This window comes from Mustela nigripes, chromosome 12 (assembly GCF_022355385.1).
Source record: "Mustela nigripes isolate SB6536 chromosome 12, MUSNIG.SB6536, whole genome shotgun sequence".
Lineage (NCBI taxonomy): Eukaryota > Metazoa > Chordata > Mammalia > Carnivora > Mustelidae > Mustela > Mustela nigripes.
The window spans coordinates 8,481,595-8,506,645 of NC_081568.1; the positions used below are offsets into that span (position 1 = coordinate 8,481,595).

The 25,051-nt window shown below is 47.1% G+C and overlaps 1 protein-coding gene across 5 annotated transcripts in view; it reads right to left on the reverse strand.

The window, feature by feature from the left end:
- Window positions 1–25,051, reverse strand: part of CTNND2 (catenin delta 2) — a 902,904-nt gene that overhangs the window by 114,106 nt on the left and 763,747 nt on the right. For all 5 annotated transcript variants that reach the window (XM_059416913.1, XM_059416910.1, XM_059416915.1 and 2 more), the window contains 2 exons: window positions 14,060–14,177; window positions 8,932–9,117 (listed from right to left, as the gene is read on the reverse strand). In XM_059416913.1, the coding sequence (XP_059272896.1) occupies window positions 8,932–9,117; window positions 14,060–14,177 (304 nt within the window). The remainder of the gene's footprint in view (window positions 1–8,931; window positions 9,118–14,059; window positions 14,178–25,051) is intronic.

Sequence of the window (25,051 nt, forward strand, 5' to 3'; positions counted from 1 at the left end):
ATTTTCACCACCTATAAAAAGACCAGAAGTCTTCTCGAAGAGAGTGTTAGCATGCCCAACACTACATTGCCTGGAAAATCAACATCAATGGGACCCCAGGGTGCAGGTGACATCAGGATCTGACTTAGCTGGTAAAAATTCCACACATGCAAATTTCTAGTGCTAAGCTTCTTCTAGAGTGAGGATCCATGAGAAGTCATGGGATATGCAACTTTTTCAGCAAAGTAGACATATGCCATCTATAAATGTAAATATGAGATGCATGTATCCTAAAATTTGAAATGAAGGGACCAGAGCTTTCTCAATTTCCATCTTTTAAGGGCACAGCAAGACAAGGTCATCTGTGAAACAGGAAGACAGCTCTCAACAGACACCAAATCTGTGAGCACCTTCATCTTGGCCTTCCAGCCTCCAGACCTGGGAGAAATAAATGTCTGTTGTTTAAACCTCCCAGTCTGTACTGCTTTGTTATGGCAGCCTGAGCAGATGAAGGAGTAATCATGGTAAGCACTAAGTGAATTCGGCATCATAGGGTCCTTGAGCACCTCCACTCACTGCCCTCTAGAATTCTCTCTGTTCCTAACTTCTCATCTAGATCTCAGGAAGCTTGGTTCAGGAATCTCCCCATGACCTACCTTTCACTTATTTTTTCCATTACTTACGTTTTAAAGGAGCTCTGTCCTTGACATGCCAATGCCCCCCTCGGGTAATCCCGTAGTCTTGTTTTGTTTATATCTTTGGTGATACATCCCTAAAAGCCAGTATAATACAGTAATTCTCCACGAAAGGATTTTATCATCCAAGGGGACAACTGACAATGTTGAGACATTGTGGATTGTCACAGCTGGAAGAAGGGGTACTACTGGCATCTAATGGGTAGAGGAATGCTGATAAAACCCTACAATGCACAGGACACCCCCACAACTGAGACTTATTCAGTTCAAAATGTCAAGAGTGACAAGGCTGAGAAACCCTGATCTAGTAGTATAAAACAGAGTATTTTTTTTTAAGATTTATTTATTTCTTCTAGAAAGAGAGAGAGGAGGAGGTGGGGCAGAGGGATAGGGAGAGAGAGAATCCCAAGGAAACTCCCCTCTGAATGCAAAGCTCCACGCAGGACTTGATCCCATGACCCTGAGACCATGACCTGCGTCCAAATCAAGAGTTGAATGGCAAACCCTCACAGCCACGCAGGCACAAAGTACTTATTAATGGCATGAAGCACTGAGTGGTAAAATGTCAATACGGAAAGTAAATGGGAAGCCTATGTTGCAGTTTTAAGTCTGCAAAGTCACTCAAAGTAGAAGAACAGCATTTTTAGGTGGTAGGATGTATTTCAGAGGAGACATGCAGCGCAGGAGGAGAATCTCATTCATCCATGGGCAGAGACCAAGGAGAGTTGCTGCATAAACATGGACGGCTGTGGCCTTGCTGGCTTGTGTGACTTGCTGCTTGGAGGACATGAAATCTCATGTCTTGAGTCACCAAGCTCCCGACATATGGCGACATGAAGGCACAGTGAGGTCAGCCGTGAGGAATGAGCAGCAGCTCAAATAAGCAGATGGTTGGTGAAGAAGTCGTATTAAGCAGTGAAGGAAAAAGCATGCTTACTAATAAAATGGAAACTGGACGAAAGTCAACCCATGATATTAAGAAATGAGAACTTAGAAAGCACCAAGAATGCCATGAAGGGCAGATCCATCCATTACGGTAAATTGAATCAGCTGTCACCGCCACCCGGCGTGATTCAGACACAGTTTGGCTTACGTCCCCAGATTCATTTGGTCTCTAGAGTTCACTTTTAAGAATTTATCTTGGAAGAGTGATTAAGGGTGTGCACGAGATTTAGCTACGCAAGTTTATTACAGTTTACGTGAGTTAAAGCTGGGAAGCAACCGCATTTTCTGATCATCAGGGAGTGGTTCACACATCACGGTACACCCCCGCAGTGCGATTCCTGGCAGCCCTCTCTCCATTCTGCCGGCGACAATTTGCTGGCAAGGAGAAAGGTCATGCTGAGTCACGGGATAAACTCTTGTATGACAATACGCAGAGTGAGACGAGTGGGTGTCACGCCCACACCTGTTCTCCCCATCCGTGCTGTGCCAAGGTGGGCGGCGGGGGCGGTCACTGAGGGCAAGTAATCAGGGGCTGCCCTGTTGGCAGAGAATTTGCCAACAGTGAAATAACTCAAAGCCAACTTTTCATTACCATGCACAGACGACTTTCAATAAATTCAGTAATAAAGGATTTCCCCTTCCAGGGACAGAGAGCTCTTGCTGCACTCCGGGGCATGCGACTGCATCCCCTTTCCCCTTAGTTAAGAGAACGCCCTGGGGTCATGGTGGGGCAACAAATATGCTACACTTCCTGCTCCTTTGCACAGTGGGAAGGGGAAAGGTGCGGAAAAGGACACTTCCCCCTACCCTATCTTCTTTATGCCTTTCCTGCTCCTGGTCAATGGACGTGAAAAACCATCGTGGACCATCAGAAGGAGGAATTATCCCAAAGAGGAGAATACTCTAGATCTTAGAGCCACTGAAGACCACAGATCAGGGCTGCCATCGACCTTCACATTAGCGGGAAGGACACTTATCTACTCTCAGGACACTTAGCAACTCTAAGATTTTGGCTGTCTGACATGCGCCCTAATCCATACTCAGATCAATGTAGTCAACCTGTACTTTGAAGGGTTAAGCAAAGCTGTGCATAAATATGGAGAGAGAAGATGGGAAAGGATATCTGCCTGGTACAAATCGCAATTGTGGCTCTATCTAGGAGGGGGTGGTAGAGGTTTGCGTATTCCTTTCCTCTTACAGCTTATTGCTATTTTACTCATATATAATTTTCATGTTCTATATTTGTGCATTTACACGCATGCTTATATTTGCTTATAATTAACATCCATTTTGTCCAAAATAAGGAGAAACTTTAAAATTCTAATCTCCAGTGTGATTCAAACCAGCAAGAAAATTCACATGTGTGCCTTGGGATACTGATCACTGTTGAGTGTCGGGGTCTGGTTTCTGGGCCAACAGCATCCATAGGATGCTCACGCACAAGTGATACCAGATACAAAGTTCTGGGAGGAAACCTTTCGGGCAATGGAATTTCATGGCATCTAATACGATTTAGGTGTCATGCACTAACACCTTCAGAACAAGGCACAGTCGGAAGTATTATTTCTCCAGGAGAACCTTGAGATGCACCTGGACACACATGAATCCCAAGTCCTCAAATGACTGTCATGATACAGAATGCTTGTTATGTGTGGTGGTCCTTCTAGAGGCAGCAAGGTGACTAACATAATAAGATGCAGCACTGTATGAGAACCTGGGTAACAGTTTGAACCACAAATGGAAAAGAGAAGGTCTACAGAACATTCTGGGCCCACAGTGGCTCCTGGAGGTAAAGCGTCATCAAGAAAGAAACGGACGAGGTTGGAACAAGTCACAGCTGTGGACTTCTACTCGAAACACCTCCCCAGCAAAAGGTAGAGGGTGCCGTGAACCCAAAACTAAGTGTCACTCAGCATAGCTCATTCTGGGTGTTGGGCTAGAGGTCAATGATAGAATCGAGACTCACCCAGTCCCTCCCCTCAGCAGATCCTTTCTCCGTGGGAGTCAGCTACTAGAGCAGATCAGCACTAAAGGGTAAGTTCAATAAAACCAGGTGAATGATTAGAGGATGAGTAACTCTTTACTTGGAAGAAGTCTTGGACAGATGGAGGTGATGTTTTATTTGGTCTTAGAGGATTATCTTCCAAGTAGTAGAAGAAAAGAGTAGAAGGCCAGAAAGAGGAAAAGCATGTACAAAAGCTCAGAGGCTGGTCTGTGGGACAAAGGACAGGCCAGGAAAGCATGCAGGTGGACAGCCCTGGCAGTTCTGCCAAGACATGTCCATTATCATGGAAAAAATAAGAGGGTATTAAAGGTGTTGTGCAGAATACATTACTATGCTTTTGCGTCTAAAATATCATGGTGATATGATAAATGGAACTTCCTGCTGTTTCATGTGTTTGGCACCCACAATGTAAGCAAGAGGTGGAAACAGCAATAATACTTACTCTTAAATTGAGCACAACTCACTAAACTGTGAAACAAAGATTATCAGGAGAGCCAAAGTCAACCATAGAAAAATACCAGGTCAGAGTCATCTTCGAATTCTGACAGGTTTATGTCCTCACCCACATGGAGACACATATATCCACACGAACTACAACATTCAGAAGTGATACTCAAGCAGAAAGGAGAAGTTCTAGGTTCTAGTACATCTTATTTGTCTTACTTTGTTTTTTCTTTTTTCTCAGCAGTTCCTCTGCACTGTCAAGTTCACACTGAGTGGGTCTTGAAGGCTCGGGTCTGCTCTTGACCCTGAATCCACTCTGAGTACCACCAATCCCAGGATATCATCCTAGGAACCTTGGCCATATGCCAAATAGAGAAACAAAAGATGCTTACTTCTACAAAAGATGGAAAAGTAAATGTAGCAATTTTGTCTACTTGCATTTCCCTGGACCCCAATCTTCGTAATGCTGTCCCCGTCCCTGCTGTGCCCAGTGCCTGGCACGGAGCCCTGCTAGAAGGCAGTGGAGACCCTGACAGGTGAGATGTGCCTCTTGGCATGTGACGTGTAGATGGTTTGGTGGGGTGGGCGTGCTGTCAGCCTGAAAAGGGCTAGGGAGACAAGCAATTTCCTATAATTTGGCAACAGGCACTGAATACAGAGTCAGAAATTAATAAATTTGCAAAGCCATTTTGGATCAGAATACGATGCCCAAAAATGTTAAATCCTTCTACACTTGGGGGCTCGTAGTCAGATGGTTCCAGGATGATTCGATAGCAACCATTTCTTTCTTTAAAAAGAATATTTTATATATTTATTTGAGAGAGAGAGAGCAAGCCCACACGAGGAGGGAGGGAGAGTGACAAGCAGACTCCTCACTGAGCATAGAACCCCATGTTGGGCTCAATCCCACAACCCTGAGATCATGACCTGAGCTGAAATCATGAGTTGGATGCTTAACTGCCTGAGCCACCCAGGTGCCCTAATAGTAACCATTTCTTGAATTAAGAGCATAAAGGAAGCCTATTTTTGTATCATGTATTTTCTTGAATTATTCTAGTTAAGAATCTAAAGGATAAAGTCTCTGAGATTTTTTATTGTAACTAAATCTGACCTTTATAGTCTCACAGCATTTTCCTCAGGTATAGAATTAACAATGCCAAAGGTAAGAATCAACATAAATTTCTGGGATACTGCAAGCTCCAGAGGCAATCATTAAACTAATTATGCTTTTTATCACTTTGACTTCCTGGTAAAACCTCTGGCTCCTCTGTCCTAGGAAGTATGTGTTGTGGACTTGACAACCTCTCATCCTACAGAGCTCCATTCTTGGATACTTCTGTCTGGGCATCTTAAATTTAAGAGAAGAGAATGAATAAGCATACATTGACTTAATCAGTTCCTGTTTTCTAAAATATTATTTTCTAAATGGTATTTGAAAAGATTACAAATGTAATCCCTATTAGAAAATTCGTAAATGCCCAAGTACAAAGAGAATCACCATCCTCGCTCTTTGATGTTACTGTGCTTTCTCTAGAAACACATACATATATATGCAGATACAAATATATAAAAATATGCCTATTTTATACTTGCATGTGACACACATATGGCAAAATCGGCCAGGTTTTACCAACATCCTAACTATCGCTCTCTCTATATATTCTTGCTTTTCTGTTATTTTTCTTCATTTCACTTTGTAATATATAATTCTCTCCAATCACTAGATATTCTTTGAAAACCTAACTTTATGAGCAACAGAGACTCCAGAGAATGGATATCTGACCATCTTGAAAGCTGTAACTTTCTGGAAGCTTCTAGGTGAGTTACATGGTCTGCAAGCTCTGAAGGCAAAGATGGGGATGCTTTTTGTCCAGGACAGGCCTGGGGACATTTCCATTTCTCACCTTGCTGCAACCTGTTCACAGTGATGAATCAGGGCCTTGGTTCCTCCTCTCACTTGAGAGAACTGACCTTTAATTTCTTTAGACTATTTGGAATGGCCACCTGCGTTCCCGAAGTGCAGAGCACATTCTCCCTGCTGAGACCTCAGGCTGGAGCAAGTGCCCATCCTTCCCAGCAAGTGGCGCCATCTAGATTTAGTTCTCTCCGGGGACCAGTGCGGGGAGGCCAAGCGGTGTGCCGGTGTCACCCTATCTCAGTCCTCCATGTCCAGTGCTCTCCTCCCCATCTCCAGACCAGTCCGTGCTACCTCCCTTCCATCGGTTTTAAATGCAAATGCTTTTTACTCTTGACTCTTTTTAAATATACTGAACTTGACCGACATGAAATGACTTGCAAACAGACATAGCTCCTATCTGTTTACATTAAAATTTTTCAGAAAGATATGTTTGTATTATATTAGAGCACAGTTTAGTCCTTTACAAAACTATCACTTGACTGAAACCATAAGTTTGAAGTTTCCTTATAAACAACAATATTCTACTGTATTTAAAAGTGGTTGTTTTGGCAGAACTTTCTAAGAGATCCTTTTTGTTTCCTTAAAAGAATATCATGAGAAAAAGATGGGATTAACGACCCTTATAAATCTTCACTTAGACTTTTGGCAAAAATAATAAAACTGCATTAATCTCTTCATCTTACTCAACTTAGAAAATAGCTCATCGATGTCATAAAATATGGCTCAAAATACAACATTCTAAGGTGGGAAGTTGCTCATTGTAAGATTCTATGGAAGCAGCTAACCAGCTTGGAAGGAGGGCTATCTTTTGGAGGGATGTCCATGAATATTCTCTTCTGACTCCTGACTTCTCTGGACCCAATCAATACCTAATCCCACCTGTCACTTGAAGGGCTTCAGGCTGTGTGAGCACACCTTGCCAGTGTTGGAGAAAGGGCTGGGTGTTTGGGGCCGAATTTTACTGATGTGACACCAATGACTGGTGTGGGGGTCCTTGGAAGGACGGTCCTTAAAGTTCAAACAATAGACTGGAGAGAAAACCGTGAACTCAAGCTCAGTTTAAAGTTTTGCTTTTGTTTTTTTAAAACCAGGGCTAACATTTTAGTACAATTTCCCAAATCTGCCTGCCAAAGTTACCTGGGCCTGTCCTGGAGATTCTGAGTCTGTAGGAGGTGGGTGAGACCCTGGGGGCTTATGATCACTGGACAGAGGGGGAAGAACCACATCCCTACCCATATGCTATTTTCAGTGTTTATTCTGCTCATTCACTTTCTGGGACGAAGCAGTGAAGGGTCAGAGCCCTCTGGGATATAGTAGTGCAGCAGGAAACTGTGAGAAGGACCCATTATACCTTTGTTAGGCCATGTATCACTTCTCTGATATTGAAAAAGTTCAGAAGCCATCACGGTCTGGGTAGTGCCAGGAAGGAAGACTGAGGTATCTGACATTATTTGGTACAATGCCTGGCACATAGTAGACATTCAATAAATACCTGCTTGTTAACCATTGCATTCACCTGATGGGAGGTTTTTAAGTGGCTGAATTAGGAACTACGGCTCAATCCTTTCAGAAGACTCAGGGAGACAGTGGACACACAGCACTGATCCATAACGGGAGAGAAAGCAGGGTTGGGAGCTTCTCAGACTGGATGGTGACTATCAGAAAGGCAAATGGAATATGTATTTTTTAAATTAAAGCTGTGTTTATGCTGGAACATACAGTTCTAAAAGTTGTAGATGTTCCTGGAGGAGCCCTCAGGGGCCACAAACAGCAAGAGGACTATAGCCTAAAAAATGCAAACACGGATGCATTCAAGTTATATTTAAGAATGGATTCCTACGAATCCTTACTCCAAACAAGATAGCTTCCCTAATCCTTCCTCAGAGCAAAATGATTTTGAACATACTTTGAAAAATTATGTGCTGTGATCTGAACAGATACGTCTGCATATTTATGTTGAATTAAAAACCTGCCAGGACAGAGTGTTGTGAGTTCTGTCCTGCTTTCTTATTTGTCGATTCCTGAGGAGAGTCATATCTTGGGTCGGTAGGATCTTTAGTGTCCAGGGGAAGGTTGAACACATGGTCATATGTCCAGGAAGGTTGGACCAGTGACCCCACTGTCCAGGCCACAGTAAGACGGGACAACCTCCGTAGCTGGAGTTCGGGGCCGGCAGCTACTACTCATACTATTCCTTTACCTGGGGGGCCACTGGGTGAAAGCTTCTGCCTTCCAGAGGCTCCCAGGGTAAGGACTAGAGGCTGTCATGATTCTGCTAAGGCTAAGAGCGGCTGCCTGCTGGCCTTTACTGCACTGCAAGCAGCCTATTTACAGCAGCTCGAGGTGAAGTCCATCCGTTTTGAAGAGATCTCTCCAGCTGGACAGCTTTGTGAATTTATCAGAATTGCGCCCCAAGGCCTAGCTCCTAATGTCATTCTGTTGGAGAATTGTGATTCTGAGCTCCCCCACTTATAACATTAAGTGCAAGGTTACATACTGAAATGGTTCAAAATACGCAGTGAACAATGTGTTAGGTTTTTGTGCATTTCTGCTCAGGTTCTCTTCTGACGTCACACTGACTGTGTGCATCTGTACCACCGGCCGGGCACCCCGCCTGTCCCTGGCAGGGTCTCCATCGGTGTGTGGACCAACAACCGAGGAACTCGTGCCCGGGGTAGACGCTACAAGCTGGGATCTTAGAGCCTGCCTGGGACTCGTGAGACTTTTTCGAAGTTCCTGTCTGGGCTGGGCTGCAGGACATGGGGGCGGCGCGTGATGCTCCCCCATCTGAACCATGAGAGCCCCACAGGAAAACTGTGCAGATGCGCGTGTGATTTTACCTCGTGTGGGAAGTACAGAGCCCCGTATCTGTCCGAGTGGGAGAAACAGTAACGCTGTCATTAGGGAAGGGGTCACTGCGCGCCGCGGCGAGCCACCGGCATTACCTGATCTTGGGATTTCTTTTTCTTCTTCTTCTTGCCCCAGCACCCGGAACTCTCCGTGTCTTTGCCATTGGCCTCCCCACAGAGCAGCCCGTCCAGCTCATCCGTGCCCATGTGCTGTCCCTGAGACGTTTCTGCTGCCAGCCGGTACGACAGGTTCCTTAAAATGCACACACAGTTTTCAACGGTCTGGAGAACCCAAAAAAAGAAAAAGAAAAAAAAAAGGAAAAGAAACAAAGGAGGAATGAATAAAAACTAACCAGCACTCCTCTACCCAGGAAAGCAGTCATTTCCACATCCCTGATTCTTTCTGGAGACATTAAGCTCCTGACTCCTGCAGGCTCCCTTGACAGCGACGGTGGAAAGAATTGAGAGAAGCCTGAGAAGGTCCTGAAAAGCTTTTCTTATCCCTGCTAGTTACTTTTATAAACAGCTGTCATTGCTGACTGGAGTTCACCGGTGAGCAGTTAAGAATCCACAACATGGGAGAGGTCCCAGATATGGTGCACGCATGCCCCGCTCCCCCCTGGGACTGGGGCTCAGATGGCATACTCACATGCCCGTCAGCTCGGGGAGGGAGACCCTAGTATTTCCCACCCACTAGGGTGCTTTCTGGGAGTAAAAGGAGATACGGATATAAAGCTGTGGGGTCCCAGGCACTGAGTGCCAGGATCACCGGGGGCATGAACGTTTCCATGCTCCTGCTTTGTTTGGAGATGGCTGGAGCTCCTGCTCTCTTAGTATGGGGCTCACCCTGTGCTTGAGGACACACGCTGTGGGGCTGGACACCTGTAAGGCCCTTGATCTCCATCCGTTGGCTGTGTGACTTGGACAATATACCCATCATTGGACACAGTAACTTCCTCTGTAAGATGGTCATAAGAGCACCCGTGTCTTGGCTTGCTGTGTGGACCAGGGGAGCCTGAGAATGAATGAACAGTGCCCCCTGCCCCTAGGGTCCATATCCATGTCTGTGAGCTGTGAAAAGGCTGGGTTTTGTGGCCAGGAGGAATGGAGGCTGCAGACAGAATGGTGGCTGTTCACCCGCTGACCTTCTGTTGGGGAGACTGTCCTGGATTATCCTGGTGGGCCCCTGAGGGTCCTATACATGAGAGAGGGTGGCCGAGGAAGTGCGGTGAAGTGGTGGGAGAAGGTGTGACCTCTCCTTGCGGGATTTGAAGATGGCAGAAGGGACCACAGTCACAGCCAAGGAATTGTGGGCGCCTCTAGAAGTGGGAGAAGACGAGAGAACGGATTCTCCCCTGAGCTTCCAGAAGGAATGCAGCCCTAGCAACATATTGGTTTTAGCCCAGCAAGACCCACTGGGGACTCCTGAGCCATAAAACAGTAAGATAATCAGTTTGGGTTGTTTTAAGCCACCATGTTTCTGGCAACTTGCTAGAGCAGCAACAGGAAACCAACCCAGTGTGTACATACTGAGAAGTGCTCCTGGCCCACAGTAAACACCATATGAGCCCTCAGACCACAAACAGTGGTCTAGACGGCCCTGTTGGCAAATCTAGAACATAGGACCAGGGCCCACGAGTCTAGGTTTGAGGCCTGGCTCTGCTGTTTCAGGAGCTATGTGACCTTGGGGCCAAGTGCTTAATCTCTCTGTGCCTCCAGGTCCTTCCAAAGACCCTCTGAAATGCCATCACATGGGAGGCGAGGCTTCACACATAAACTTCGGACCAACCTTTTGACCTTTGTCCCACAATTGATGAACGGTGGGAAGAGTAAAAATACACCCAATTTTTAAAAAGTCCCAATGGGGAAAGAAATTGAACGGAGCTAAGTTTTATTTAAAAGCTTGCCAGTTTGGTTATGGCTTCTCAGGCTTCTGCTGTGTGCAGCAGCAAGTGAGACAGAGAGCATGGCTCCGTTTCACAGGTCAAGGGGACGAGGCCGCTGGCCCAGAGGACCACCTCTGTCTGGTCCTGGGTCCAGCCTAGGTGGGGGGTGCCACAATGCTCTCCTCCCAGGACAGGAATCTGGGCCAATCTGTGTGTTTGCCTTGGCTACTGGGGGCAGGACAATCAACCAGGAAAACTGGTTTCCAGGATCTGTCTCTGGAGCCTTTGCCATTCCAGATCTGTCTTGTCAGCTTTTCAAGGTTTCACGGCAGCTAATCCCACAGGCCTTGAGTCAACTTGATTTTCTATTTCAAGCATCCTCTCAGCATCAAAAAAGGAACCGGCATGAAAGCAGGTGAACACAGGACGATGCATGAAAGAGAGAAAAGTCTCTCCCTGAAAGGAAAATGTTATGGCCTAAGTCAGAACGATTTTTAAATCAGCTCAAACTGATTTTTCTAACATCAAAGACTTGGGAGAATCAACTTCTTTCTCAGCCTGCTGTTCGTCTTCCCCGGGGGCATCTCCGTGCCTCTGTTTAACAAATGACTACCCGGGAACACATCCACAGCCATTTCCAGAAATGCTTTATAATCTACCTGTGGCTGGGGGCCATGTGGGAGAAGCTGGAGGGGGAGAAGTGGGAGTGGCGGAGGGAAGGGGGTGCAGAGGAGAGGACGGGAGGGGCGAGGGAGTCGCCGGGCCTGAGCTGCTCTCTCTAGCCAGGCCTGCCGTGGAAGGGTCACCCACTCAAGCTCTTCTCTCTACGGGAGTGGGGAAAGAGCACAGAGAAGCAAGGCGGCTACCGCCCTTCTCTGGGACACCAGGAGAAGGCACACGGCCCCTGGTGGCTCTGCTTTGGACATCCATTGCTGTCCCCAGTGCTTTTAGCCGCTCCTCTGGGACACAAGCATCATTTCGACTCCTTATTTTCTATCACAAAGGGCTGATTTGGAAGTTGTCTGTGGATTGCGCTACGGTAGGGTGACCCATTCAGCAAACAGTCCCAATTACAGGCGCTGAGCTGAGTTTGCATGGATTCTAGGCCCTTTAACACTGGCCTTTAAGAGAATGTGTGCTCCTTCCTCCTCTACCTTGTCCTTGTAAAAGCTAATATGGGACCAGGCAGAGGGCCAGGTGGGACACTGGGGGACCATAATATGTTAGACCTTCATGGAACGTTCTGGCCAGAAAGTCACTACTAAGTCACTTGGGACTTCTGGTCCATTCAGAAGCTGTAACGATCCTCTTCATCCTGAAGTTGGGGGTACCTGGGGACAGTCCCCAGTGAGCACGAGCGGGAGGTGACACACCCACACAAGCCTGGGTCTCCTGCAGCTTCATCAGAAATCACCGTGTCTTCTCCCTGCCGCCCTCAACACTCCAAGAGATTCCAGGTTCCTCCTTTGAATACAACGTGGACATTAAATGAGGGGGTCTCCCAGGGGCTCCAGGGGTCTAGCCGTCTACCACATCAGAAAAGAGGCGTGGGGATTCCCAGCACTTTGTTTAGGGACCATGCTTCCGAAGGCTACCTTCCCACCAGTGTTGGCCTGGGCACCTGGCCAAGGCAAGAGGCTGTGGAGTCCGATTTTATTTTCAACCCCAAGGTCCAGTCTTAAAGCTCTCTTTGTATCCATCCCAGTAGGAGGCTTCGGATCCCGATGCTGAAGTCTTTACTGTTCTGAATGTGGAGATCCTGGACATGGCAGCCTTCCTGAATTACCTCCTGCAGCTCGTTTAAAGATCTTTGGTCTATTATGTTAACAAGCATCTGTAAATACTCAAGATATCTCGACTGGTCAAGTTTTTTTAGGGACTTAACTTTCTTATCAGCGATATTAAAAGTTCTAAAATGGCTATAAAGGGTATTTACAAGAGGGGTTGATTAAATTTTAGTGCTTCATGTTCTGTCTTCAGAAACCGGTAACACTTGCAGTCAGTTCACAGATGCCCGTGTAACTCGACGGTGGTGACCGGATGACAGACCGCGTTCATAACTGCAGCAGACTAGTACTCAGAGGACTGGGGTTCCAGAAGGTGTGTGCACCCACAATGACAGGGAGGAGGGCTCGGCTATCAGCAATTGTCTCAATTTCTCAGCCATTCCACCGTGCAGGCAAGGTGGAGAACTGGGAAGTCTTTCCCCATGCCCCCGTTGGTAACGTAGGGGATAAAACCACTCTTACCTGTTCTTTACCTGACTTTGTAACTTAATCACGTTTCATCGTCTTCCTGATCAGAGTCCATTTCAAAACTGTAGCTAATCTACCGACGTGGGCTCTCAGTCGAGGACACACAACAAATCACGTGATGAACTTTTAAAGGAACGCAAATCTGAGAGCAGAGGGGGACCCTCCAAGTCAGAGGGCTGTGACGGCGTCTAGGCACATGGCTGGGGGTTTACACCAGGACGAGTTCTGTTCCCCTGGGGGACACTGGGCAATGGTCGGAAACACTTTTGTTTGACATCGCCGGGAAGGGAGATGCGATTGGCATCCAGCGGGGAGAACCAAGGTTGTTGCTCAACTTCTTACAATGCACAGCCGGCCCCACAACATGGAATAACTTGGTCCCAAATGCCAAAATGTGGCTCTGGAGAAATTCTCATTGAGGTTTCGTATGTATCGCATGGGTCACTTAAAAAGCATCAGTAAAGTCTGCGTTTATATCAGGATGTTAATCCTGACGATTTTAGATCGAATCAAAACCAAACAAAAGGCAAATGAAGGCAAAACAAAGTGACCTCCCACAGCGCAAAAGCCCACCCAGTTCTATTCTGCTTTCTGACCTGAAACACTGACTAGATGCTGCGTGAACATGTGGACATTCCTATTCACTTAGATTGTGACCAAGGTTCTTCAGTCTTAAGGCATTTCTAAAATGGCATTCGATACAATTAACATTTGTAAAAAGCTAACTTGTAAGAATACAGAATTATTCAAAGCTCAGGTAATTTTAATATTCCTGTCTCTTGAAAGCAGACTTTATAAACTAAAACTGGAAGCTTTTACACAGTGGATAATGTGGTGTGCAAATGTTTACACACTCATCTGGTTGGAGGAGCTCAGAACAATCCATGCTCCTATTCATTATTAATTGAGATGTAGGTGTCTAATTCTAGGCTAGGATTAGAAGTCATCCAGAAAACGCTGGATTCCTATGGGGAGAGTGAAGGCATTAAGCACAGCATTAGCTCTCCGCTGTTGTTAGCCATTGCTTAGTCCCTTGGGCATCTTTAGTCTCTAAGATGTTCAATCTATGCAAACACAACAAACCTTGCTGTCGATCTCGCTGCTCCCCAGCGCGGACTGGATCACGTAGAGCAGCGCGTCTGTGAGCCCGTCACATTCCCGCATCCTCCTGCGGGCCTCCTCTCCGGCTGAGCTAACATTCCTGCAAAGCAAACAGCAGCGTCAGCGACCTCCGCGGGGGTCCCCCAGGAAACCTTCTTCCACTCCTGCCTCCATGTTTAACCAAGAACACAGCATGAACGAGGATGGCTGGCTGGCACCAATGCACCCTGGAACCGGCTGAATCTCGGGCATCTGCCGTACAGCTAGCGACAGGGGGAGACAGACTCCCGAACGTGTGATCTAGGATGGTCCCGTGACCAAGGAGGATGGAGACTCTTAGAAAGTCTTCGAGGTTTACTCCACTGACAGTGGAAGAGGGAAACCAGAAACTCTTTGACTCAAAGCCTTCTTCGTTGAGAAATGTGAAAGACTGTTTTCCAGAGTCAGAGTTCCCAACTTACTGGAATATTTTAGCGATCTGACTTCACCTGCCTCAATACACCTACCTCAGTCCCGCCAGCAGTAAACGTCTAGGATTTTATTCTAAGAACATAAGGAGGGTTTTCTGTGAAAATTTAAACAATGGGATGCCCATAGCGCCTTTGATGGGCGGGAGTGGCCCACGATCCTTCCTATACCAGTGGACGTTGAGCTTAAGCCAACAGAAGCCGGGGACGGTCAGGGAAGATGCAGTGGGGAAGCAGAGAGATCTCCTACCCCTACAGAAGACATGAGACAAGCCTCGTCAAGGGTTGGGGTGCTTTTAGTGACCCCCGCCACCTGAGAGCACGTTTTCCCTCTCCTACCCAGGGGTAGGATTTGGCTCAGGTAGAGAACTTCTGCAGTCACTCACAGAAAACACAGCCTGTTGGAGGGATGTTGGAGGTGAGTTAAGAGAAGGTGCAAAGGGGTTGAAGGAATTTAGAGACCAGCGTGATCTCTCAAGAATGACCCAGCAGGGCAATGGCTCTCCAGCCTGGCTGGTAGCGGGATCACCTGGAAGAGACTGCCAGGCCCCACTGTGGGCTCTTGGGCGGAGCTGGAGAGCTTCCATTTGGTGACGCTGAGGTTGAGAACTACCGCTCGGACCCCGGCTCCAAGGAGAGAGTTGGGTCGGGGAGGGCAGCGCTCTTTGCTGACTGCTGGGTGAGGCCACGTGGCTGGACTCAAGAACCATGCGCTGGGCAGAGCCTGCCGGAGACACTGACCAGTGTGAGTCTCCCGCCCACACTGTAACAGACACAAGTCTTCCCGTCTCGTTCTCAAAATGTCCTTCAAAGTTACACTTCATTCTGTTTTACGGATGAGAACACTGAGGCACTGAGGGCCCCGAGGCAGTAAAGCCCCGGTCTCAGGAAGAGAGGAAGGCGAGGTCTTCAGGTTGACGCCCAGCGTGGACACACCACTTTTTTCAAGGAATGAAAGTAAAATAGGCCCAAGGCTAAAATGCTAAATGCTAAAATGCTACCGAACATAAATGTTCTCTTCGATTATCTAGAAGGTTCTGCAGGATGTGTTTAAATAGGATCTCTCTGCATTCGAATGTAAGACTGGGAAAGGTTATTCAATTCAAATTAGTATTTTTGGCATTTGCTGATCTTAAAATATAAACAAAATTTCTCAGTTCCTTAGATAATATAACTGGGCAAACATTGATGGTATTTTTATGTAAAGTGTTATGACCCCCCCTGGGGGGGCCCACCCTCATTTCTGACAGGATGCGGAGGGAGGAAGAACTATCCGCAGGAAGAAGCTGGAAGACTGTTGTTCTATGCTGGAAGGATGGCCTTTGTGAGAGAGCCTTTTTAGACCATTCCTCCTTGAGAAGATTTTCGCCAGGTCGAGCATTGAGGCTGTCAGAGTAATAGGCTTGTCAGAAATTCAGACCTCTTTGGGCAGAAGAATGCTGGATGGCCACGTGCGCCTGTGTGTTTAAGTCTTGCCTCCGTACTTTGAGGGGGTCGTGTTTCCCATGACAGAATGATGGCATTCAGTCTTGAAAGTGCCTTAGGAGTAGCTCTGGACACCCCAGTCTAAAACCCCTCCTCCATGGCTGGTGAGTGCTCAGTCTTTCTCCTGAGTAGCCTAACGGTCAGGACCGACTGCAGCCTGGTTCACAAACACACTTGGAAGTGATCAGCCCATGTTCAGTGGTAATCAATGAACAGGTGGGCAACCGAGAGAAAAATCAGGAACTTACAACTCTGTCAACTTTACGAGTTATGAATGTTAATCTGAGCAGTCTTCTTTATTCTGTTTGATTCTAGTCTAGTCACCTCCAAAATTAAAAAGTTATTACCCATCTGCTATATTAAAATGTGCAGGATGTTGAGGGCGCCCGACTGGCCCCGATAGTGGAGCGGGCAACTCAGTCTTGGTGCTGTGAGTTCGTTCGAGCCCCATGTTGGGTGTCAAGGTTACTTAACAATAACATCTTTAAAAAATGTGTAAGATACTGAGAAATGAGAAAGGCTGGTAAGTTAGGGTCCCCGTAGAGAAGGAGAAATGAGGACACACATGATGAAGTTCTAGAACCTAGGTGAGGTTCGGTGGGCTGAGGTCCAGAGACGATGACCAAGAAAGAATTCTTGAGACATCTTTGGTGCAAAATGATGGTTTATTAAAGCCCGGGGACAGGACCCGTGGGCAGGAAGAGCTGCTGCCCCGGGCTGTGAGGGATGGCAGGTTATGTACCCTGGAGTTGGGGGAAGGTGAGGGGAATGGAGGGTTCAGTGGAGTTTTCATATGCTGAAGAGGGCCTACAAGGTGCCAGGATGTCCCAGGCCTACCTGAGGTCTTGCCCTTGCGGCTTGATCAATGTTGTCTTTAGACCAGCCATTAACATTAAGATAGTTGGGAGACTTTTTGGTGGGGTGTCACAATCCTGCTATCCATCTTTGTTAGTGAGATTTAGGACATTTGTAAGCCAAGGGAGACTCCTGTCTTGCAGGACTGTGAGCTCTGCAAGTTAACTATTTGCTTATTGTACACGGCAGTCAGGGCTGCCTGAGGGACGCTACACATATGATTGAGGGGGAGCGGATGGAGAGAGGCTGCAAGGCGCCAGCTTTTGCTTTGTCTTCAGCCAGCCTCGCGCTCCCTCATCACACACACATATACACACAAACGTATATGTGTAAACACACACAACATACATAAGTAAACACACACATACACACCCCCCTATGATACAGAGGGAAGGAGGGAGTTACCACAGCGTCTGCCGGTATGATGATGCTCAGTACATATTTTTAAACAGAATGAGGTGCGCATGTGTCTTTTAATCAATGATGTCCCAGAAACCTTTGGGGTTGGGTTCACTTTTAAGCCACTATTCCTGAATGAGGAAACATATCAGAAGGTACCCCTGGCTTTACACTCTAAAGGGGAGGAGAGTTTCCTCTTTCTCCTTTCCCCCCACAAAACAGATCTACTATATTATACATGTTTCATTGGTTAAAAATTTAAAAAAACCAACTAACTTTGTGTATTGGTCACCATAACAGTTAACTGTAATTATGGTCCTAAGTAAGTGACGATGAGCTAGTGTTCAACCTACAAGGTTCCTCCCTCCTGCTGCACTTAAAACCATCTTCTGCCCTTCTTGACGTCTGATGAGAAACTGGTACAGCAAAATTCCACACGTAAACATACCATTAAAACAAATACTTGACAGATCATTTATAAAAAGCACACAGACGGTATGATCGCTTTTCCTTAGAAATGATCTTCATAATCTTGATTGAATTGTCAGTTTACATGTTATTTGGAAATTTCTGCCTAAAGTATTTTCTACCATCTTTTTATCTAATTGATAAAAAAAGAAACAATTTATTTTTACTTCTTACAATTAAAAGATATAAAATCTCTTACGATCTCCTCTGTTCCAGTGTAACTTGTTAAACTGCTTCATTTTCCCTATCTTCGGTGCTGTTTGACATCTCGTTTCTCAGCTTCCATCACTCACTGAGCTTATTAAGAACAAATTCAATATACGCCGCTCTCGTAGGATCCCAAGTGGCCCTTGTTCCCTAAGTTCAAAGGAATGAATGCTGCCTGGCACACGGAAGACCTCATCTCACGTGTCTCTACTTCTGATGGGAGGATATACACAGTCAGACTGCAGAGAAGACCCACGGATGAGGACTTTAGCAACGACTCCACTTGAAATCAGCCTCTCTTCTCCACACTGCCCTTGCTCTGTGAATCTTACTGGTCGCCCCTGACTTCAGATTAGAGTTATTTCAGCTGTGACCTTCTTGCTGCATGGGAACCTCTGGAGGGCAGAGAGCGTGTCGTTGGTGTTTGTATACCCAGGAGGTAGCTGAGTGCCCGACCCCAGCTAGCTGCTGGGGCAAGTTGGTTATAACATGTGCATTCAGCTCTTCCATTGGGCTGGAATCCCTGTGATGGATTTCCCTCTGCCCTCTGTACTCTTTGGATGATATCAGATGTCGGTTACATCAAGGATGCGGCTTCTTGGGGCGCCTGGGTGGCTCAGTGGGTTAAGCCGCTGCCTTCGGCTCAGGTCATGATCTCAGGGTCCTGGGATCGAGTCCCGCATCGGGCTCTCTGCTCAGCAGGGAGCCTGCTTCCTCCTCTCTCTCTCTGCCTGCCTCTCTGCCTACTTGTGATCTCTCTCTGTCAAATAAATAAAATTAAAAAAAAAAAAAAGAATGCAGCTTCTTATGCTGTGGCGGTCCTCTGCCACTCCAGTCCCCACCCTGGATTACTCAGGTCAGACTCAATTTGGGAAGAAAGAAAAAAAGAAAAGACAACTGAAAATAGCATGTGGTCTCTCAAGCCAGTATCATATCTCAAACTAAACCAGTCTGAGATATAAGCTTTCTTAGGACTGTTGACGATATCCATCATACGCACTGGAGAGCACTGTACCACGTTGCAGCTAGAGCCAGTCAGGTATTCCTAATTCACAGCTATCCTCACCCCAGGCTTGCAGGAAGAGGTTTCTGGCTCAGTTTCTCTTCCTGTGCTCTCTGCTACCTCGTTGCCTCTCCACTCCCCCGCTCCTTGGCCTTTATGATCTCCTCCACCTGGGGTCATCTCATACCAGGTTCATCCCCATCACCTTGAGGCCTAGGTCCTTCCGGCCCATCTCTGGGCTGGGGCTCCCTGGGCTACTTAGTCTCATCTCACCAGCAGAGTCCAGATGTTGGGTCTCTGGGGCCCTGGGCTGAGCTTCTGAGACCACACACCAGTGTGAGGAGTGGGATGGGGTTGCCAGGATTTTCAGAGAGCAGAGCTCACACTGTTTCAAGAAATATGGGTGGTCCCAAGTCAAAGCTGAAATACAAAGCGACACACTCAAGAAGGCCTTGATGCCAACACAGCAGGGCCGGTGGGGGAGGGGCAGAATCCATCATGGATGACGGCACAGAGTAGACCAGGAGTGCCAGACCTGGGTCTGGGGATATGAGGGACTCCCAGGGGCTTGAGCCTCTGTACCCTCAACCACAGATAAGGAGAGTCTGTCTGGGGATCGGAGGCTGTGTCGACCCCCACCCGCCACCCCCACCAGCAACGCTTTCCTTCCTGCATCTCGGCCCACTGCCTTGGAGCAGTCATGCTCAAAGGTCTACAGTTGGTCCGACCTCTGCCTCGGCCCTTCACCCCCTCTTTGTTGTTCCAGGCACAAGCTTCTAGGACACCTGCAATGCCTGACGTTTGAGGCTGGTCCCCAGCGATGCGGGCAGCATCACTTCTTTCTTTCTGCCCCGCGCTTCCTGCTGTACAGCACTTAGTAGGAACCGAGCGGATAATGAGGAAGTGCTCGGTGCCCAGCTGTTCGCAGGCCTGCCTGCCTCCTTCCGGACCAGCGGCCGTTTCCCGAAGCCATGTGGCTACCTGGGAACATAGGCCAATGTCTGTGTGTCCGGGAACGCTGTGGTTCCCACAAAAGGCCTCCCCAATGGACGATGTCCTGTGTGGAGGCTGAGAAGCCTGCTCAAGTTAGCTGGGCTCCTTGAGGGCCTAGTTTTTGGTATATTCCCTAACACCAGACCTGTGCATAGCCCAGAAGTTCTCAAACCTCCACGGCACCCAAATCATCTCTGCAACTGGATTAAAACGGAGAAGCCCAGGTCCTTACCCTCTCAGTGTGCTCTCTTAGCTCTCTGGGTGACGCCCCGCACGCTGGAGCATGAGAACCTCTTGCTTCGCAGGAAATCCAACAGCAGGAAATTGAAATATTTGTTAAATGACCATGTAACTGTCCACTGTGTGCTACATGATCCATAAACTCTTACAGATACTCCTAAAGGTTTCCTCTTCCTAACGGGGGCAGGGTTGGGTGGTGGGGATGGGCACATGTCCCATGACGACGCATACATTTATTTTAATTTAAAATCAATTAATTAACATAGAGTGTGTTATTACTTTCAGTGGTAGAGTTTAGTGATTCATCAGCGGCATCCAACACCCAGGGCCCATCACAGCATGTCCCCTCCTTAACGCCCATCTCCCAGTTAGCCCATCCCCCACCTACCTCCCCTCCAGCAGCGATGCATTGAGACCGACTGTCATAGGGTCCCAACAGGCAGACTGTGAAAATCTTGGAACTAACTCTAAATGTGTGAGGGGAAATCTAAGCAAAGCACCAATGTGCATCATCTCAACTTCCTGACCACGTGATGACCAAGGAACTCTGTAGCTTCTCATAAATGACCTGGTCTGAGTTAAGCATGAGAATGGGAAATAGTAGCAATCATGTTCAAGCCATGCTCCCATGAAGTAGGCTTGCTTTTGCTTTAGCTAAAAACATTCCATGTTAAAGAGATCCTTCCATCCACACATCTAAATCAGGAGTTGAGAACTTTTTCTGTAAGGAGCTGGAGAGTGAATATTTCAGGTTTGGGAATCCCATAGGTCTCTGTAACTTCTCTTCCTCCTCCTTCTTTTAAGAACCTTTTAAAAATTTAAGACCCGCTCTTATCTACAGCCATACAAAATCACATCATGGGTGGGGTTTAGCTCATGGGCCCTAGTTTGACAACCCCTGACCGAGATTCTCATCGGAAGCCCCATTAGAGGATTCAGGAGGAGTCTCTGAAGCCCTGATACTATCCTCAAAATTTCATATCGTTTTATACAAATGCTACGTGCATGGGTTTTTGTTTGTTTTTGTTTTTGTTTTTGTTTTTTCTGTGATAAAGGAATAGGACTTGCATTGTATTCTGAGGCTGGGACCCCGAAATCCCAAGAACCTCCAGTCAAAATCAGCAGTGCCCTTGGTCTGAGCAGAACATTGCTGTCCTAAATCTAGAACTCTAGCTTCAAGATTCAGACACATTTGTCTCCATGGGTAAATAGTAACTATGCCTTCTTCTGTCCTTCAAAAATCCCTGGGAAAGCTTGTGGGTGGGTTCCAAAATCACTGACCGAGAAACCCCAGATCTCTTCTTCCATGTGGGAAAGCCGAGTGTGCAGGGTTGGGGAGGAAGGGGTCTTCTGGCCAGTCAGCTGGGTCAACACAGCGACCCATGTCCAGCCCAACCACTCACTCCAGGTCAGTGGTTACAGGGTCCATGGGGACAGTGTGAGCCCTGCCAAGTCTCAGAGCAGCCACCACAGAGAAGGGGTGACCACCACAGAAAACATTAGAGTTCATCCTCTTCATCTATAGCTTCTCTGCAGAAAGACAGAGCTCATTTCCTTATTAATCAAGAACTTCAACAAAAATGGATTCTCTCGTGCACCTGCCATGGTCTCATAGCTGGGGCTCCCCAGGTGTGAAGGCACGCGCCTTGCCTGGGTCTACTCATCTGTAATGTGCGGATGGGGATGTCTGAGTCACTAGCTCGTGCGGTAACACAGTCCAGTGCTCCGGACCTGGCACTGACTCTTCGCAGTAAATGTCAACCACTCCAGCTGCTTCTCACTCAGAGACATCCACACAAGAGCGAGAGAGACCCCCTACCTGGAACATGGACGGCAGGCACACGGAGAGGATAAGGGGCGAGCACAGAAGAGACTGGAAGGTTTCATGGCAACAGTGACAACCTCATTGTTTACATGTTCATCACTCATTTAAAAAAAAAAAATCTGAAACTATTGTAAAAGTATTCAAACAATGGGGAAAATAAATGAATAAAAGTGAACATCCTCACTCTTTTCTTCCCCTCTGTCCAAGGGAATCACAGGGACTCTGTGAGGTTTAACATTCAAAATTATTTTCTATTCCTGCAAATAAACTGTGTAGGTATGTTTTTGCTTTTCACCATAGTGGCTCATCAGACACCTTGCTTGATTTTATCCCGTATTTTCTTTTAAAGAGAGAGAGAGAAAGAAGCAGGTGTATGGCAAGGAGAGAGGGAGAAACTCATGCAGGCTTCATGCTCAGTGTGGAGCTCGACATGGAGCTTAGTCTCATGATCTTGAGGTCATGACCTGAACCAAAACCAAGAGCTGGATGCTTACCTGACTGAGCCATCCAGGCACCCCTTCTTTTATCCTTTAAAAGCCTATCTCTGCCTCTTTTCATGACTGTACCTACCTATTTACTCTATTCAAAGAATGACTTTGGATATTCCATGTATAAATATTTCATAACTTATAATTTAAGAAATGATTAGCCTATTAAAAGACATCCAAGTCATCTTTTAATTTTTGGCCATAATAAGTAACATTGAACAGAGATTTGGAGGAGTTATGGGTTTTGTGAGATGGACCCTATGGAACCAGAAGAAAGGATAACAGATCAATCAGTACAAAGCAACAAACCAATCCACTTGGACCAGGTACTGACACTGCTCTACAAGGCCAAGTCTTGGGATAGAAAGAAAAGAACGCCTGGCCCTTGTCCTTCAGAGTTCACAGTCTGGCAGGGAAACAGACACATCTCTGGTGTGCCAGGATCTCATCCACGTGAAACCAGCGGTAGGAAGACATGGGAACCAATCTCCCTTGGAAATGATGCCTGGGTGTGCCTAGAAAAGAAACCTTGGCTGAGATGGATGGAAGTCTTACTGCTCAGCTTTAAGTTGTAGTTAAAAATCTTTGCTGAGGTTGTACTTCTGTAAATTTGGATATCAACTGTTTTCCTTAACATCTGTAGAGCATGCATGGGTTGGATTTAAGAATGCAGAGTACAGTAATGAGTTCTTAGCAAGAAAGCATTGTATGCATACTTAGTGGAATGGACCTTGAATTTGAAGGGCAAGATGTAAACGACACATACAGGCTCAGGGGCAGTTTCCAGTGAACAGCCTGTGTCAATACCAACCAAGTACATCCATGATGTGTGGGGGCTCCAGGCCACTCTTGGCATGGGCAGAGGGAGGACGCGTCGGGAGAGGTGGCGGTCTGTGCAACTGCCAGTTCCAGCATGTGCATCTCCATCTTCACTAAGGCCTGGCACGGTAAGCCAGCCCTTGTGCTTAGCAAATCCACAGACTCCTGCTTCACCAGGGTCAATCTTCCTGATGCTCTTTGCCTAAACCACATGACTGGTGCTGAGTGCTTTTTGACCTCCAGCTATCAAGAGGGAACCAAAGCAAGGTTCCCCTCACCTGCCTGGTGAATTCAAGTCATTCAAGAGGCTCTTCCAGTGTTGCCATTTTCTGATGTGGTACCCTGAGTGCGGAGCCATGGATGCCAGAAGAGACATCCCTGACCTTGAAACCTCACGGGGGTGTGCGGGGCTGGATTTCCAAACTGGGAACCAGTTCTCTATTTTATTTTCCATTTCTCCCCTTCTGGAACTGGCATGTCTCTAATTATCATCCTATGCCTGTCCCACCAGCGCTTGTTGGGAGAGATAAGCTGTTCTTTTGGTATAATGGCCCCCAGAAGATGTTTATGTCCTAATGCCTGGAATGAATGAATAGGTTACTGTAAATGGAAGAAGGGACTCCATGGAGGGCATGAAAGGTATGGATTTTACAATAGGGAGATTCCCCCTGGATGATCCCCATGGACCCAAGGAGCATTAAGAACAGGGTGCATTCTCTGGGTGGAGCCGGTGCGATGCAGTAGAAGGGAAAGTCAGAGAGAGCTCAGGCATGAAGGATTCAACTCCCCATGGCTGGCTGTGACCCGGAGGGGACCATGTGCAAGGCTGAGAGAGAGGCTGCTAGCTCTCAGCTGACAGCCTACAAGGAAACAGGGACTGTGATCCCACAGCCAGAAGGAATTAAGTTCTGGCCACAACCTGAAGAAGCTTGGACAAATCTCCCAAGAGCCATTAGTGAGGAACACAACCCTGCCGACCCCTTGATCTTAAATTGGTGAGGATGGTGTCGGACTTCTAACTCACAGGAACCATAGTATATGAAGTCTGTGTCGTCCTAAGTCACTAAGTTTGTGGTCATTTGTTACAGCAGCAGTTGGAAACTAGTACAGTACCTTTTGCTTGTTTTACTCAAGAGTAAATGAAAATCTTCTTGACACACGTCTATGCATTTCACAGCCCAGCCTTTCCCTGGAAAACGGCTTATCTGTCGTGGACTCACACAAGTTTTGAGAACGTATTTCCAGATGACCAAAAAAAAAGTATTGTTTTGATCAAGACCAAAATGCTACCTATATGAGGTTCAAAATTCTTCCTCGGGGCATGTGTGTAGGAGACACCGTGAGCTGGTGGCACATGCAGCATCTGTCCTTAACGACGCTGGGCCAGGCGATGCTCTAGCTACCTCCGAATGCTCTGCATCGGAAACACGGGTGTGATGTGATGATGCATGTTTTGAGACAAAAGTACATTAGCTTTCGGGGCACCTGAGTGGCTCAGTGGGTTAAGCCTCTGCCTTTGCCTCAGGTCATGGTCTCTGGGTCCTGGGCTCGAGCCCTGCATTGGGCTTTCTGCTCCCCGCCCCTCTCTGCCTGCCTCTCTGCCTACTTGTGATCTTGCTCTCTGCCAAGTAAATAAATAAAATCTTTTTTTTTTTTTTTTTAAAGTACATTGCTTTCATTGGTTTTGCCCTCTCCCTGATCTGATCAGCCCTAAGGGAGCTACCA